The following is an 18,967-nucleotide window of genomic DNA, read 5'->3' as shown; positions in this document are numbered from 1 at the left end:
AAAAATATCAGGTGCCCAAAATACTATACGTAGGTCCCCAAAAACTTGATTGTCGATGTATGATTAGTTCCGCTCACACTAATAAATAATAGGACCTGTTGTATACAAATAAATCATCCAATTAAAATCAATCATGCACGTAGCACTGTATCCACCAAATTAATTCATTGCAAATCTCAATATACACAAAATCTTCCCATTACAGGCAGCAATTAATATTTATACACAGAATATCTCAGATTGTGCATTTGATATCCTCTTTTTTCTTACAAATTGCTCAGAAATCCAATGTATGTCTAATCTTATACCAGCCATGAAACTCCAAATCACCACCTTTTCATTCTTCATTGTGGTTCTACATTTCCTATGTAGTCATGCTCATGTCCATGATTCCTCCACAGCTTCTGCTGGTTTCAGTCTAGACCTTATTCACCGAGAATCGTCCCCTTTGTCACCCTTTTACAATCCATCAGCCACGCATTCTCAACGCCTTAAAAATGCCATTCTTCGCTCAAATTCTCGTCTCAGACATATCCAGTCCAAGTGCAGTAACCGGTCCAGATCACCAGGCTCTGTCGAATCCTACATTAGGTACGATAGCGGTGAGTACCTAATGAAACTTGTTATTGGTACACCGCCTGTGGAAACTCTAGGCATTGCAGACACAGGGAGTGATCTAACCTGGATTCAATGCAAGCCTTGTAAAAAATGCTTCCAGCATAAAAATCCCCTATTCGATCTCCGAGCCTCTTCAAGTTACAAGACTCTGAAATGTACATCTAAACAGTGTAAGGCCATTCAAGATTTCCCTACCCCATGTACCCGAGAACATAATAAATGTCAGTATCGCGTTGCATATGGAGACGGATCGTACAGTAATGGTCACCTAGCTACAGAGACACTCACTTTCGGGGAAACCTCAATTAAAAAAATTGCTTTTGGATGTGGACATGACAATCAGGGAATTTTTAGTAACAGCACTTCAGGGATAATCGGTCTTGGAGGCGGGCCTCTTTCGTTAATCACTCAGCTGGACGAAACAATTCAGGGGAAATTTTCTTATTGTCTGGTCTCCATACTGAAAAATGAGTCCAGTACAATTAGTTTTGGTAAACAAGCAGAAGCTTCGAGTTTTAAGGCCGTTTCAACGCCATTGTTTCCCACCCCTGCTCAAACTTACTATTATATTTACCTCGAAAAGGTTATCATTGGAAACAAAACTTTTGAGGTTCCCTCAGAGGAGCCTGGAGAACACATTCAAACAGGTAACATGGTCCTTGACTCTGGGACTACACTAACTTATCTTCCGGGGGGTAAATTCTATGATGGCATCTTTTCCACATTGAAGGAATCTATGGGAGTCGAAACCATTGATGATCCGGATGGGAATTTTAAATTTTGCTACAAAACGAATTCAGATATAAAAGTGCCATTGGTTGCCTTCCAGTTTAAAGATGCAACCATAAAAATCCCCCAGTCGAGTGCATTTGTCGAAGTGGATGTTGGTATGACTTGCTTCACCGCGGTGCCTTCTGGTATGTCCATCTTTGGAAACATAATGCAGGAGAATTTTTTGATTTCTTTTGATCTTCAGAAAAATGTGGTTTCATTTCAGGCTACAGATTGCAGCAAAAAGTCCTGAACTACTATAAATCTGATTAAAATTAGCATATTTTATTTCTGCAAAATCCTGTAACTATTTCATAGCAATGATGTTATCTTCAGATTGCAATTCTGCAGATTTTGACAGATTTTTATGTGCTGAGTAGAGATTTTATTCAAGGGATTTATGTCAGAATTTGAGTACAATCACATTTCATTTTATATTTGAATCTTGTATTTATTCGAATTTAAGACCATGTCTCTCAGGACCTATCTTGACTCCTTGATGTGCCCCAAGTATACCCCCTCCCTAACCCTGCAACCCGAGATCGGTTGAAAATTCTATATGTATCGAAAATCTTCCCTAACCTGCAATTAGTGTGGATATTGGTTCAAAGTCAGTGGATAGTTGTGTTGCTCATTCATAAAAACAATTTTATGGAACCACAGTAATAGTCCTAATGAAAAGCCAAAGAATTTAGCCTGCGTGAGTAACAGTTTTGGTTCCAGGCTTTTGATTTGTGATTATCGCGGCTGTCTAATGATTATATGTTTGGTTCAGAGGGAACACGGTTTACCATGATCATATTATAGTATTTCAACAGTCTTCTCGTTCTTCTCACTCGAAAGCCAACTAGTCAAACCCGAGTCCCAAGTGATACCATCTTAAGTATTTAATTTTGTCAAAACCTCGAGTTTGTTAAGGGGAGAGCTTACCAAGATCATATACTATATTCTAACAGATTTTTAGCATGTAAGACTTTGTAATTCACTTGTGCTTGTTTGAATTTTTCATTACAAACTCTCTGAGTCAAATTAAACTTGAAAAGCTCCAGAAAATTTCTACTAATTCAGGTACATTTTAGCAATAGAACTTTTCTAAGTAGGTGTTCCTTTTCTTCTTGGCTTCAACAACATTATTTTAGATACTAGGAGGATAAAATGTCAAAAGATCCACCAGATTCTCAGAGAGAGCCTCGTAATGTTACAGGTAAATCATTGCAGATAATCATATTGAGAAAGATATAACTTTCAAACTTTAGAAATTTGAAACTAAATTATTAATTTTTATACAAAAAATTGTATTAAACTTTAATAAAATAATTAAATCAGATATCTAATAAAATAGTCACTGTATTATATTTTATTAAATAAAAATTTTAAAATAACTTATTGTTATTATTATATCAAAACATTTATTTAGAAAAAATTAAAATAAAACTTTTTTCTTACTTATTATCAAGTCTAAAGTTAAGGTTTATGATTATACAAATCAGAAATCGGAACTTAATCGACTTATCAAAATTTTCTAATGAATCAAAAAAAATATAAGGGAATTATCTTGTATATTGTTTTTTCAATCTTATTTTCAAAAATACTACCTTCTCCAATCTTATTTTCAAATCTCTAAAATATTTTCAAAAATACTACTTTTTTGAAAATATTTTCCAAAAATACGGTGGTTGCATATGCAACCATATATGCAACTACAATCTTGATTTCAAGTTTCAATTTTCAAATGTCATTTTCGACCTCATCTTTGGAGTCGATATGCATATATATATATATATATATATATATATAGGCTCATGATCAAATAGAAACCACTTTTAAAATAAAAACTAGAAACCAATACAAGTTAGTGATATCCTCAGTACAATTTAGTGATATTCTCTTTACGATTTAGTGATATGTGTTGCACGAATTAGTGAAAACTTGCGGAAACTGCCCAGAATTTGTGAATCTGTTCTAGTTGCCGATTCAGGTGGTGGTTGCGGTGGTGGAGATAATGGAGGTGAAGGTGGAGATGGAGGTGGTAGACATGGAAGGAGCCTTTAGCTTTGTCCGGCAGATTTTTGGCAAAGATCTGGAATTTAAATCGGCATTAAGCTAGATATACGGTACTGTAGGTGAGGAAGACCGAGGTGGAGGTGAGGACGAAGGTGCAGGTGGAGGTGGAGGTGGGGGTGGAATGGAAGGGACGGTGGAGGCCGGAGGGGGGTTGGATTTGGTGGTGATATAAATAATGGAGGCCGACATGGAGGTGGCGGCTATGGAGGGTCGGGCGGCATGGAGGTGGAGAGAGTAGCAGAGACTTGGCGGGGGTGGTAGGGTGAAGCTGCCGGAAGTGGGGTGGAGGGTTGGTGGGTTGGAGAAGAAGAAGGAGATAATGGGGTTGTTTGAGAATTTAGTGATATTCTCTTAGAAATTTAGTGATAGTTTCTAGTTTCTAGAATAAGGAGGTTTCTATTGGAGTAAAACTCTCTCTCTATATATATATATACTAGATTTTTTGCCCGCGTTGCTGGGCTTTTCAATTTAACAAAGAAACAATTTGATACTATTTATGCCATGTTTCATGAAAGCAGTTACGCGAAGCTGCACGTTAGGATACATATATTACTTTAGATTACACGGTGGAGTATATGTTGCAGAACATGCCGAGGAGACCGAATGCAAAGATAGCCAAAGTACCGAGTTACCATAGAATATTACAGAGTAGTAGCAAGTTCCCATAAGTTATTACAAACAGTAGAATTCATTACAGAAATAAAATGACGAAATAACAGGAATTTCATCTTCTTGCTGAAAGATACTGAAGAAGCCTAGTCGAGACGCCAATTTGCCAACCTTAATGCATTCCTCAAATCCTCCACTGCCTCATGATTATGATTTAGGAAATATCTTGTTGCTTGCAAGTTGCTCAACTTTGGCTCACCTAAAACACAAATTTAACAATGTTTTACGAAGACATTAGAAAAGGATAATTTCCTATTTTGAGAAGTACCTTGAATGAATTTGGATTGACAGCTTGAAATGATAACAATTATGGGATGCTCGTCAGCTTGCTGGATTGCTTGATGAAAAGAATGAGCCAGTTCGTTGTAGAATGTAACCTCTGCTGAAGTACTGTTAAAAGATGGAAAAAGAAATTAAATTGTTGTACATGTAGTCTTTGTATAAAATTAGAGATGAAGATTCCAAGCACAAACTGCATGTCATTGATCGTAAATCGAATGCAGGATTGTTCTTGATTATATTTGTTCTTGAAGTTCCTTATTGGTTGGAATTGTCGTAGTATACCAACAACATCTGTATAAGAGAGCATACAGTTAGAAAGTGCTTCACTTGTGGTAAATGCGTGCACTTGAGAAATAGAGCTCACCAATGAGGAATATGTTTTGCAATGCAGCATTGATTATAGCTGACAAATTAGTGAATTGAAATATATGAGCCGGGATGTAATCTACACCTCCAGTAACGAAAACTTCAGTCATATGATACATTTGTATATATATATATATATATATATATCATTTTGAAAGCATCTTTCAGTTTGCATTGCTGAATATGGCCGAACAACGAAATTATGCACGTTGTAGGTTTCTCCTTCATTAAGATGAATCTCTAGTTGATCGATGTTTTGTGGTGGAATCGATGCATGAATGCGGCCTCCCTGTAAGCGTGACAGTCAATTTAGTAATGTTCTAAGCTATGAGGATGTATAATTTCTATGTTGATAGATGTGTACTTACCAATTCATCAATAAGAATCAAGTTCAATGCTACTGTTTCTCCATGCCGATTTAAAGTTCGCCACATTCTTGATACTCGGACCTTAATCCTCCATGCAGTTGTAGTTGCAAATATATATATATATATATATATATATATATATATATATATATATATATATATATATATATATATATATATATGGATATGGATTCCAAATATGAAGTCGAAAATGACATTTGAAAACTGGAACTCGAAATCAGGAATTCAGTTGCATATATAGTTGCATCTGGTTGTATTCAGTTGCATATGGTTGCATTCAGTTGATTCTATTGCAATCTAATGGCCCCGCCAGGGGCACACCATACATCCGTTGCAACTTACAGTTTTCAGTTGCATTTAGTTGCATATGAGGTTGCATTTAGTTGCATATGAGGTTGCATTCAGTTGATTCTATTGCAATCTAATAGCCCCGCCAGGGGCACCCATACTTCAGTTGTAAGTTACAGTTTTCAGTTGCATTTAGTTGCATATGAGGTTGCATTCAGTTGATTCCATTGCAATCTAATGGCCCCGCCAGGGGCACCCATACTTCAGTTGGAACTTACAGTTTTCAGTTGCATTTAGTTGCATATGCAACGGAAAACTTAAAGTTGCAACTGATGTATGGGTGCCCCTGGCGGGGCCATTAGATTACAATAGAATCAAATGAATACAACCTCATATGCAACCATATATGCAACTACAAATCCTAATTTCAAGTTCCAGTTTTCAAATGTCATTTTCGACCTCATCGTTGGAATCGATATAGGGGGCTTCTCCTTGAGGATCCAACTAAAAAGTAACCTAGTAACTCTTCTAAGAGTTAAAAAAGACACGGCGCCAAAGACGGATGCATGAGCCAAAAAAGACACGGCGTTAAAACACTTAAAACGGGAACACACGTGCTTGTCTTCAAAACTAATAAGTTCTGTAAACACTTATCACAAGTTCTGTAGACACGTATTTATAAAAAATAAAAAAAGAAGAAGAATAAAAAAATACCGAATACCACAAATACATTGTCCTGTATTATTTTATACTTTTACATTTCCATGACATGTTTATTTTGTGATTTATAATATTTCACATTTTTTATTTGGTTATATAAATTAATTTGTAAGTATTTTAAATAAAAAAAATTTTATATTTATATTGTGAATATAATTTTTTAAATAAAGTAGTTAAGGCTAAAAAACAAAGAACATAATTTTTTTAATTTTAAAATTTACATATTAAATATAAGAAATAAGAATAAATGTGTACCATTTTTGTATAAAAATTAAGAACAAAAAAAATCAATACAATGTCCTGTATTTTTTTGTCCTGTATTTTGTTATATATTTGGTATTTTATAAAAAAAATCAAAACAATGTCCTGTATTTTTTTGTCCTGTATTTTGTTATATATTTGATATTTTATAAGAAAAACCAATACAATGTCCTGTATTTTTTTATCCTGTATTTTGTTTTCAAACCTAAAGTTCTGTAAACAGGTACTACAAGTTCTGTACACAAGTATGAAATAAATATATTCAAAATAAAAATTAAAGAATAAAAAATATGCACAATACAACTAATATAGTGTCTTGTACTTTCTTATACTGTATTTTTCTCAAATGTTTATTCATAATTTGTAATTTATTATGTTTTATGTTTTGTTATATAAATATGTTGTAATTTTATTAAATAGATAACATATTTTTATATATTTTATAAACATAATTTTTAAAATAGTGTCTTTAAAATTATTTAAAATACAGAACATAAGTTTTTCAGATATACAAATTTAAAATAAACGAGCACCACTTTTGTTTAAAATATTAAAAAAATAAGAAAAACGTAAAAAAAATAACAAATACAATGTTCTGTATTTCTAATACAGTTTTTTTCCTCCCATTTTCTGTTTTTATTTATGTATAATTTTTTTAGCATGTTAGGTATTTTTTTTTTCAATACAATTCGTTATGTATTTTTAATATAGGTAGTATAATACACACTCAGAAACTAAAAATATGCATCACAAAAAATATAATATAAAAAAATAAAAAAAATTAAGAATATGAAATATATAACCATGATAAAAAAAAAAACTACGTGACTAAGTACTTAACGTTTAACGTTTATACATGTGCTTACTTAACGTTTATACATGCAACGTGCGTGAGAATTAGGTTTGCAGTTACAGGCTTCCAACATACATGCATATATTCTACGGTCCAGATTAAAAGTTATCAAGTTACTAGTTACTCGCTGAACTCTACCCTATATATATATATATATATATATATATATATATATATATATATATATATATATATATATATATATATATATATATATATATAGAGTTAAGTTCCATGTAGTCCACATATTTACTGTAGTACCGTAGACCACGTATGTTCTGCAACTATAGAATGTCATAAAAACATTGTAAAATATATGAAACTTGTTATTTTGTGAAATACATTCTATAAATATCACTATTTCACGAAAAATATTGAAAATTATTTATGTTCGACAAGTAGAACATATATGTTCTGTAATATGTAAATATGTTCTGCAAACTTAACATGTTTTGCAGAATAATGTGTTTTCACTATTTAACTTGTAGAATGTTTAGGATTGTCAAAATTTTTAACAAAATAATGATGTTTATAGAACATGATTTGCAAAATAACACATTTTGCAATGTTTTTATGTCATTCTATAGTTGCAGAACATATGTGGTCTACGGTACTACAGTAAATATGTGGACTACATGGAACTTTGTTCTATATATATATATATATATATATATATATATATATATATATATATATATATAGGGTCTTACTCCGGTACAAACTCCTTACTGTACAAACGTACAAACCAGTGATTATGACACTAATATTTAGTGATTAGCAGATTTTAATTTAACAAATACACATACATCCATCACCACCGCCACCACAATCACCTCCAATCACCACCACCACGACCACCCCACCCACCACCACCACCACCCACCACCCACCACGACTGCCCAGCGCCACTCTCTCTCTCTCTCCACCATCCACCACTGCCCAGCGCCTCTCTCTCTCTCACCACCAACCACCACCACCACTGCCAGCGGCTCTCTCTCTCTGGTTGTTCGCTCACCGATTAGTGCTATACACACACAAACACACACATTCACCACTGCTTTTCTCATCTCCCACAATCGTGTTTCTAGCACTGCTCTCGCGCCGGCGTCGTGGCTGCCGCCGGCCGCGTTGCACCACCACTCGGCTATGCCGCCCCGTAAGTGCTCCCCTCCCCTTATCTCTCCATCAGACCCCCCACTAGATTTAGTGATTCTGTTCAATCATTTAGTGATTCTGTTCAAGTCATTTAGTGATTGTTTGTACGTTTGTACACTAAGGAGTTTGTATTTGAGCACCTGCCTATATATATATATATATATATATATATATAGGGGGCTTCTCCTTGAGTAACCCATAAAATGGTAACCTAGGAACTATTCTAAGACTTAAAAAGGACACGGCGCCAATATAAGAAAAACAGTTTCTTCTCTTCAAACCTAGTCAAGTTCTGTTGGTACACGGTTCTGTAAACATGCACAGTTGTGTAGACACGTACTAACAAAAATAAAAAGTGAAGAACAAAAAAATATTTAATACAGAAATACAATGTCCTGTATTATTTTACTCTAAATTTTATTGACATGTTTGTTCTTTGATTTATAATATTTATTTATATTTTAAATTAGTTATAAGTATTTTCAATACAGAACATATATTTCTCTACTTTTTTAAAGATTATTTTGTAAATAAAGAATTTAAATTATATAAAATACAGGACATAAGTTTTTCAAAAATAAAAATAAATGTGTACCATTTTAGTGTAGATTTGATTTATTTTAGTAATATGTACTACAAGTTATGCAGACACATATCAAATAAATATTGTTCATATTACTAGTTAAAAAATAAAAAAAATTGAAAGAATAATGAAAATACAGGATACAACAAATATAATATCCTGTATTTTTATATTATACATTTCTTAACATGTTTGTTCTTTAATTTATTATACAATGTCCTGTATTTTTGTACTGTATTTTCTCACATATTTAGTATTTTATTTGTTTTCATATATATATATATATGGAATTGTTTATTTCATTTATTTTTTATTTTTAGCTTGTGCTGTATTTTTATTTGTTTAAATATTTTATTTTATATGTTTTCACATGTTTTGTATTATATTTGTTATATATTTGAGTTTTTGTTGTGTGTTCAAGGAGTAAAATAACATTTTTTATGTTTTATGTTTGTACTAAAATATGTTGAAAGTTTTTAAAATACAGATTATATGGACTACTGTGTAAACACGTGACTAGGTATTACAGTTATATATTAAGAGTTTTGAAAATACAGAACATATGGACTACGTGTGTAAACACATGACTAGGTGTCTAGGTATTACAGTTATTCTTATACTGGAGCGTCTGGAGCGTGCATGCTGAGTTGTATGGCTAGGATCAAAAGTTACCAAGTTACCCAAACAAACGAGTTACTCATTGAACTATCCCCTATATATATATATATATAATGCAACCACAGTATTTTTGAAAATATTTTAGAGAAGGTAGTATTTTTGAAAATAAGATTGGATAATGTAGTATTTTTGGAAATAAGATTGAAAAAGTGATTATGAATAAAAAAAGCCCAAAAATATATTATCAAATCGAAATATAATTGACAAAACTGATAAAATATTTTATAAAAATATATAAAAAATTTCTAACAATGCGCAAGCAAGGTATAAAAGTGACCCCAGAAAATTAATCGCGTACATATTATACCCACAGTTCCTTCGTCTCTAATTCCCCAAAAATTCTCACCGATTCTAGGGTTCCAAACTTTTCGATCCTCATCTGCAAATCAATCATATATGCAACCCCCAAACAATTCTCGATACATCAACCAATTTTCTTGAAGTTTCCTGCACTTAATTATGATTATCTCCCTGCAATTTTCACCATTATTTTCAGGCAAAAATCTTGAAAATCCTCGTGTTTTTGGTCCTATTTTGAATCCTTTTGCACCTTACAACATGGCTAATCATTCCTCTCGCTAAATTCCTCTTACCCTTTTGTTATTTTCCCCAAATTATGTAAAAAAATTGAAACTTTGATATTGGGGTCTTTTTGATCCTCTTAGTTGTTAAAGTTTGGTGCTTTACTAGTTTTTGTGCAAGAAATTAATGATTTTTATGAAAATTTGAGGAGGGTTGTATGTAATTGTGTGTTATATTTGTTGGGTTTTGTTGAAAATTGTTGTTTGATTTTGATTTGTGGGTTCTTGGGGGTTGGGAATTTGGGTTTTTTGTTTTGTTATTTGTACTGAATTATGGGACAGGAACACGTGGGTTTTAATCGAAGAAGGCGTAGGAGTCCTCGATGTGGAACTGAGATGGATGATAGGGGTTGGACAGTGCTTCACATTGGTGCGTGTAAAGGCGATGTCAAGGAGGTAGTGTTATTTTCTGTATGCACTTCCGATTGTTGCGTATATCATTGATAGAGATAAGTAAGTGAGTTGTTCATGTCTGCAGTGATATATGTTTTTGTCTGATAATTTATGAGTTAGTATTCTTGTAATTTTGTATCACAAGATTTCGCAGTGAAAGAAGTTCACGTTTGCAGTGAATACAGTAGTAATAAGCCCATTAATATTTTTTAATGTATATGTAGAAAAACGGCGGTGGAGCATTGGAGTATGGTAAGTATTGTTTTTAAAGCAAGTGCTTGTCTTCTGCCATATGTAAAGATGTTTACACAGGGCTTGAATTCAAATCGAGCCAACTGAACTCGACTCGGCTCTTACAAACAAACACTGGGGCTTGATAAGAAATTTAAGTCGCATGGTTTAAGGAGCTTGATTTAAATTCAACTTGTCTGGCTTGAACTCAGCTCGAGCTTAATAATATACTGTATTAGGCTCTCTATTAGGTTCATAACATACTTTGAAATATCAAGTAGCTTGACTTGGGATCGGGAACTTGTAAATTGGCTCAAACTCGACTTGGTTTACATCTATATACAATTCATCTTTTTTGCCTGCATGATTTTCACTAAAGTTTGTTTACCCTTTAGGTACCTGCCACTAATCGCTGGTTGTATATATATATTCATATTTTTGAGTGTTTCTCTTTAATTTTACCTCGCTAGTGGCCTACAAGGATAATTGTAGACCTTTACCGTGACTAGGATACCGCTATACTGCATCCCTCAAAAACCGCTGTCAATTATACTTATCATGAAATCACCAGATTGCCTAAGCTTGTATCCCTTTCCACTTTCAAACAGTGTTGCTGCTTGGCTGCTTGCTACAAAATTTTTTGAGCAGTGGCTTAGATGATATAAAATCCTTTTTACTGCAGTTTACTTTTGCTTAGGAGATCTTTGCATTTTAGATTTTACTTATACTGGATCTATGCATATAGACTTTTGTACTGATGTGACCTTGCCTTTTGGGTGCATTTTTTATTGCAACGATGATCATACATAACCCTGAAAGAAAATCGTAAGAATTTTGGCAATGGTCCTGAATTCTGATATAATTATTATGCTGTATTAGTTGTATGTCACTTTAAAATATTCTTATATGGCACAGGTAAGACGACTTCTCGATGAAGGAATGGATGTCAATGTGCCTGCTCTAGGCCCCAGGTCACATGGGGTAACCCCCCTCCATCTTGCTGCTAAGAGTGGGAATATCAAAGTCATGGATGAACTACTCGATCGTGGTGCAAATATTGATGCCCGAACTAAAGGCGCTTGTGGATGTAAGTAAACTTGAATTTAATGTATCTTTTGTTTTACAGGCAACCCTTTCTGAATTCTTCGGATGTAGTTATAGAATTAGCAACTGTTCTCAGTAATTGTTTGCTTCTTAAATCAGGGACCCCACTTCATATTGCAGCTAAAGAAAGAAATAGAAAAGCAATCAAATACCTTGTTGAAAATGGCGCTTTTTTACCAGATAACATTGATGACACCAGGTTTAATCCCCCACTCCATTATTGCCCTGGTCTTGAGTGGGCTTACGATGAGATGAAACGTATTCAGCAAGATAGCTCGTCATCAGGTGAGGCCTCCTACAGCTCTGAAAGCTGAGGCCATGCAGTTTGCAACTACATCATGCATGGATTCCGGTACTGTGCTACTTTATAGAAACTCAACATTATTGACTAAATAAACTTGTTTTTCTTGTAAGTTTCTTCGACTATTGTCTTGTGAAGATGAAGATACCCTGAACTGGAAGATATGTATAGAATTTGCTACCTTGCATGGTAATAATGTGAACTATGGATTGTTTGTGTGTGATCGGTGTAGTTGCCTATGGTAAAGTCGTTGATTGGCAATAAGTTGTTTGTTGCGAGTTATTCTTCCAATTTAATACAAACAGCATGTTCACCGACCTTGTGATAGCCTCTCCAATTTCTGTTACTGCAGGACAAGATATATAAGTTAACTTTTATATAAGTTAACCTCTATTTCTTGTTTTCTCCTTCTACTATTAAATTGTCACAGTGAAAACCAGGTAATAAAATATTTTGACAGTAATTTTTTTCGATATAGATATGATATTGATTGGCAAGACCAAGTTTATTCTGATCCTAATCAAAGAAAACCCTTAACCCTGTAAATATGAAGGAGATGCTGAAGATTATACACTGAACCGAGGAAGAAAGGATGATAGAGGCAAGATATGAAAGTTGGTTACATGGTATTTCTCTCTGATGAGGAATTAACAGAAAGGATATTAGGAGATTACTGAAGAAAAACGTGTGATCTTCTTAACCTATCTTTACAAGGAGGGGAGTTCTTTTCAATCTGGGTGTTTGACCTCAAATGTCACCATTTAGCAAACAAACTGTCACTTTCTCAAAAAATGGCCCAAAATGTCATCTCAAAATACAACTTCATGTCGTGTTTACAATAAACAAAAACACAATTTTAAGTTGTGTTAAAAAAAATGAAAACATTAAACATCATTAACTTATTTAGGGTAGCCTATGGTGTTATATTATCCTTTAACCACAATCAAGTATATGAAGAACAAGTAACTAGCAAGAGTAGCAACATTCATTAAAGTGAAATAATGTGTTAGACCAGTTCACAAGACTTTAGCTTCAAGCTCATTGCAAAGATCAAATCCCTGTTGTTTAAACTTTAAACTTTAAAGTTTAAACTACTTGACCACATACATTCATAGACACATAGCTATGAAACAGCTGACCGTCTGTAAGAGACGAGTAAATTACCAACTCTATAAACAATCATGTCTGTCGCTACAACAAAAGAAAGAATACATTCTGCAAGAGATGAGTAGCTCCTTCTAATTCCGACAGAATCACATACATCGCGACAAGGCACAACTTATAGAAAAGAACAACTCAGGTTGCTACTCTGTCAATTAAGCTAGATAATAAACCTCCAATCTTTACTAGCCAAAACAGAAACATACAGTATTCAGCACGATACGATCATAGCAAGATAAGCATATACAACCTGAATATATGATCCCGCGGAGGAAATAGATTCATATATAGCAGTACTAACCTATACAATGTTGTATTTTAGATGGCACTATATTAGATGGTATGATCATTTTGTACCCTCATGATCACTCATCTCATCCTCAGCATCCGAAAGCTCCATCCTGGCTGACACTTGCTTCGCCCACTTCACAATCTTCGCAGCCTCCCTGTTAATTTTCTCTTCTTCCTTCATCATTTTCTTCAACAATTTCTCCTGCCCTTTAGCCGAAAAATCACTTATGTCCGACAAAACCTCCTCATTCTTCCCCCAATCATCATCACTCCTGTACTCCTTACTCTTCCTCCCCGAAACCCTCTTCGGAGAACACCAAAAACAACCAATCGCACGAGTAGGAGACGGCGAAGAATCCCTCGACGAAGCCCTGGAATCTGAAGGAGACCTAAATGACACATTTCTCACCCTCATCTTCTTCCCCAATTCCCCATCTCCTCCCTTCGAAAACCCCGACATTTTCGCAGGGGAAACCGAAATACCATTCTCCAATTTTGTCTCCACAACAGGGGCTCCAACATTCACATCAAGGGCTTCAAACTCATCACACTGACCCAACTTTTTCTCCTTCAAATCACTCTTAATTGGAGGATCAGAAGGCTTAATTGGGGGAATTTGAGACATGGGTTTTGCAGAAGGGAATGATTTGAGCCTACTGAACCTGGATTCAAGCTGATTGGGCAGAATTGGGTCAGTAAATCCAGCGCAATTAATAGCAGAAACTTGTTCAAGAACAGAGTGGTCCAGGGCTTGGGCAAGAAGGGCTTCAACTTTTCTATCATCATCACTATCAGATAGGTTTGCAAAATCTGCCATTGCAAAAAGTGAAGATGAACAAGGGTTTTGGTTGAATTTGAGGATTGTAAATTTATAAAAATGCGAAAATTTGATGTGTTTGTTGAAATTATAGATTAGTATTGTATGCCTGTAACGGCTACTTGGACACCATTTTGGCATGTTAGGGTGGGCCATATTAGCTCATTTGTACTGTAAGTCTGTATTGAGACAAGAGTTTAAAAATTAAACTTAATTGATTCGGGTGATTGTATCATCTTTTTTTCTTTTTCTTTTCTGGTGAGGACTATCTGTCTATTTTCAACGAGGCTAAACTTCACGTGGCTTCTTGCTGCATGATTAAAAATGTGTAGGAATCACCCAACAATCCGACTGGATGACTACCCATTCCGATTTGATTGAATAATATGTACATCTTAAATTTGAATATGAATATTGATTAACAAATTTTGGACAAAATTAGGAGTTTGATTATTAGAAGAAAAAGCTATTTAAAGTGTTTTTGGGTTAAAAATTTTGATTTGTACCAGGAAACGTTAATCAATTAACTATTTATTAAACAGTTTTACGAAAAATTATTAATTAAATTTGTTAGTTTTTTTTTTGAAGCAATTGAATTCATTAGTTAAAATTTCTAATTAAATTCACTAACCGCTAATTTTTAAACAGGATAATTATGTATATCAAAATATTATTTTAAATTTCATGCAAAATTCTATTACCCCATATAATAAAAATATTCAGAAAAGAGCCCAGAAGAGTTATGCAAATAATGTTTAATACATGTAACCGAAGCTAGACTCTATTAAGGTAAAGGCATAATGGTGGTGTTTGGTTAATACTTTTTATAAGCCCGACTCTGAGTTAGGTTAGAAGCATTTTTGTGTAATAAATCAGGAAGCATTTAAAAAAAGTTGAGAATGTTATTTTTTATTTCATAATTTCTACTTATTTCCCAAATATTTTAATCACTTATAAGTCTTAACTTGATTCTAATTTTTACCTCATTTTTTTACTTTAAGCAAGAAGCACTTATTTTAAGCTCACTCAAACGACCCCAAACAATGTGAGAAAAACACAAAACAATCACCCAATACTATATATGTATATTAAAAATTTATTCATTCGTATATGATAAAAATATATAATATTCATACTATTCATTTAAATTATAAAAAATAATTTGTAAAAGTTAAATTTTTAAATAAAAACATAATCAATTAATCAATAATATTTAATCAAATAATATTATTATAAAATTTTTCATAGAAAAACATATGACGAAATTAAAAATTAAATTATAATTTGAATTTAAGACTAAATTTAACTAAGTCCGCTAATAAATTTTTCTACCTATAAGTCCAACAAAAGAACTAAAAAATTCATTTAGCCTCCCTAATATATTCTCTCAACAAATTTTGAATTATTTGATTATTTCAATATAGCATCCTCCAAACTCTTATAAATCGACAAGTAAACCATTTCTCATTTTCAATTCTGTGTGTACTCAAGTTTTGATATTAAAGCGATATAAAATTAGGAGTTTTATAATATAGCATCCTCCAAACTCTTATAAATTGACAAGAAAACCATTTCCCATTTTTGCACAAACACATGTTATTTGTACCGGAAGTATCTGCTCATGTGATTAACTCAGGCATTGCTGCGACTAATTTTTAGAGTTTTGTAATTATTTAAATATAATCATTATTCTTTTTTATTTATTTCAAATATTATAAATTTAATTCTTTCTTTCTTCTCAAACTTAGAAAAGTATTATACTAATATTTATGCAAATCGGGACTTAATCGACTGGTTGTGCGTAGTGCTCAAGTTTTTTGATCTAACTTTTCTTCCTGATTTCGATCCGTCAAATAATATAGATATTGGAGCTGTTTGGCAACACCTTTTAAGCCAGCTTCTGGGTTTATAAGTTAGAAGCACTTATTTCATACCGTTTGTGTAAAAAATCAAGAAGCACTTATAAAAAGCTAGGAATGCTAGCTTTTGTCTCAGAGCTTCTACTTATTTACCAAACACTTTAATCACTTATAAGTCTTAACTTGCTTCTAACTTCTACTCCACTTATTTATTTTAAGCAAGAAGCACTTATTTTAAGCCCACCCAAACGGCCCCATTAATTTGTAATTTTATTATAATTTTAATTTTTAACAAAATTTCATTCATGTGTTTAGATATGTTTTTTTATTTACAATTAATCAGTGTAATTTACTCACTCCGTCCCAAAATACATGTCGCTTTGACTTTTTGCACGTAATTTGATGTGCAAATTAAACATACTTCTATACATTATTTTTCAAATTTTCATTTTCCGAATAAAAGTATAACATCCATATTTTTATTCAGAAAAAGAAAATTTGAAAAATAATATATAGACATATGTTTTATTTGCATCTCAAATTACGTGAAAAAAATCAAGTAACCATGTACTGTGGGACGGAGGGAGTAGCTCGTAATTGTCTGTGAGCACACACAAAAGTATCGTTTGTATTGTGAACTGAATCAATCGCCAATTTTCCACAATAAATAAATCAATAATAGTCGCGTAAATAGTAAGACCCGGCAACACTGGCTTCAGCCTAGGGGTGAGCATCGGACGGTTTGGGCGGTTTGGAGGGTCTAAATCAAACCAAACCGGAATAATCGGTTTTTCAAAATCTCAATCCAAAACCAAACCATTATGTTTAAAATCCAAACCAAACCAATCCGTTTAAAACGGTTCGGTTCGGTTCGGTTTCGGTTTAAACCGTTTTTTTATATGTAAAACAAAGTTAGCAACAAAATTAAATTTTAACATGAAAAATAATGAATGAAAAATTCAATTATATTTTTTATTTAATCATATTTAAAGAGGATACAAGAATATATAAGCTTGACAAATAAAAAGAGACAGAAGAAAATAAAAAAAATGTGATTCGTATACTTTTATATAAAATATAAATAAAAATAATGGAAACATAATACATACATCAAAATTAATATCATAAAATAGAATAAATAATATTTTTAAAGAAAATCTTTACTAAGATACTTTTTATATGTTTAAGATTTTACATTTTTCTGTAGATCATAATTTTATTTTTAATAATACATTATTAGTACATGTATATTAATGTTTAAATCTACACATTCGGTTCGGTTCGGGTTTATCGGTTGGGTTGGAGGTAAAAACCGAAACCAAACCGAAATAATTCGGTTTTTATAATTTGAAACCATAACCAAACCAAACCGTTATTAAACCGTTAAATTCGGTTTGGACGGATTGGATCGGCCGGTTTGGAGAATTTTTGCTCACCCCTACTTCAGCTTATGAACAACTGCATGGCTCATACACACTAGACCATTTAGTGCTTTAAGGCCAAGCAAAGAGCAGCTGCACTTGTCTTATCATGCTTTAAGCCATAAACACACGATAAATAGTAATCAATTTAAATAAGCAAATCACATGTCCTTCAAATAAGATTAACGCCATTTACTCAACTCAACTTTTTTTTTTCACGTCTAATTTTATCACAAGCAATGTTTTTGTGATTTTAACTCTCATTAGCATTAGAAAAATCACACGGTGTTCTTATCTTCAAGGCCCGGAAACGAATTCACCGCTATATGGCTCAAATCTCAGTAGTAATAATCAACAAGTCGAATTAGTAAAAATTAAAAAACATCACCTCGAGGCTAAAATTCATCGTGTATAAGGTTAGTCATTCAGGTTAAAATTTAATTTTCACAAATATGATCAAACTAGTATTGGAATAACTCGATGTCGTCTTGTTTAAATGTTTACTCTACTTCCTAATCTTGCAATAATATAAACGAAAGGATCTGAATCTCTCATAATCATTTTTTATAACAATCTATCCGCGGTTTTTATAACCAACACACATTATGTGATTTTTCATGTGAATATAGGCGGCTATGTCGTCTATCCGCTCTTTAAATTTACATTCTAGGATTCTATCTATCTGCTGCGAAAAAATGCTAAGATATTTATCATCAGAAATTGTTTGTCTGGACCATCTTCTTGGAATATTTTGTAATTCGTAACTAATAATAATATCACTACACCCATATCACTATGAGAGGTGAAGAGATTACCATTTCACTTTATTCGCAGCTTTTGATTCACAGAAGTTACATTCAAGTATTCAACCTCGTTGACTTGCAGAACATAAAAACATTACAAAATAAGGTATTCAAATTGATAACAAGTAGTCAAGAACGTGAGCCAACCTTGTACAGAAGCAACCCCCTTGTGGCCTAATCTCCATTCAACTTTTCCGCGAGAAATGCACTTAAAAGCCGAAAAAACACTCAAGCCCAACGCACTAGCTTGCTTTAGTGCATGTCCAACTCCCACAAATAAAGATTTCTCACTTAAAAGTCACCGCACT

The 18,967-nt window shown here is 33.0% G+C and overlaps 3 protein-coding genes across 3 annotated transcripts; 2 read left to right on the top strand and 1 right to left on the bottom strand.

Moving 5' to 3' along the window:
- Positions 1-313: 313 nt before the first annotated feature.
- On the top strand, positions 314-1,642 carry LOC108201695 (aspartic proteinase CDR1). The gene has a single exon (XM_017369980.1). It carries the CDS (start codon positions 314-316, stop codon positions 1,640-1,642), a length of 1,329 nt encoding a protein of 442 aa, XP_017225469.1.
- Positions 1,643-9,966: 8,324 nt separating this feature from the next.
- LOC108200302 (phytochrome-interacting ankyrin-repeat protein 2) lies at positions 9,967-12,624 on the top strand. The gene is made up of 3 exons (XM_017368412.2): positions 9,967-10,674; positions 11,818-11,989; positions 12,106-12,624. Exons 1-3 carry the CDS (start codon positions 10,552-10,554, stop codon positions 12,318-12,320), a joined length of 510 nt encoding a protein of 169 aa, XP_017223901.1. The 5' UTR covers positions 9,967-10,551; the 3' UTR covers positions 12,321-12,624.
- A 1,103-nt stretch (positions 12,625-13,727) lies between these two features.
- Positions 13,728-14,709, bottom strand: LOC108201983 (uncharacterized). The gene has a single exon (XM_017370334.2). It carries the CDS (start codon positions 14,574-14,576, stop codon positions 13,815-13,817), a length of 762 nt encoding a protein of 253 aa, XP_017225823.1. The 5' UTR covers positions 14,577-14,709; the 3' UTR covers positions 13,728-13,814.
- Positions 14,710-18,967: the final 4,258 nt, after the last annotated feature.

This window comes from Daucus carota, chromosome 9 (genome assembly GCF_001625215.2).
Source record: "Daucus carota subsp. sativus chromosome 9, DH1 v3.0, whole genome shotgun sequence".
Lineage (NCBI taxonomy): Eukaryota > Viridiplantae > Streptophyta > Magnoliopsida > Apiales > Apiaceae > Daucus > Daucus carota.
The sequence above is the reverse complement of the archived record's forward strand: the minus strand, read 5'-3'. Positions and strand labels throughout refer to the sequence as shown.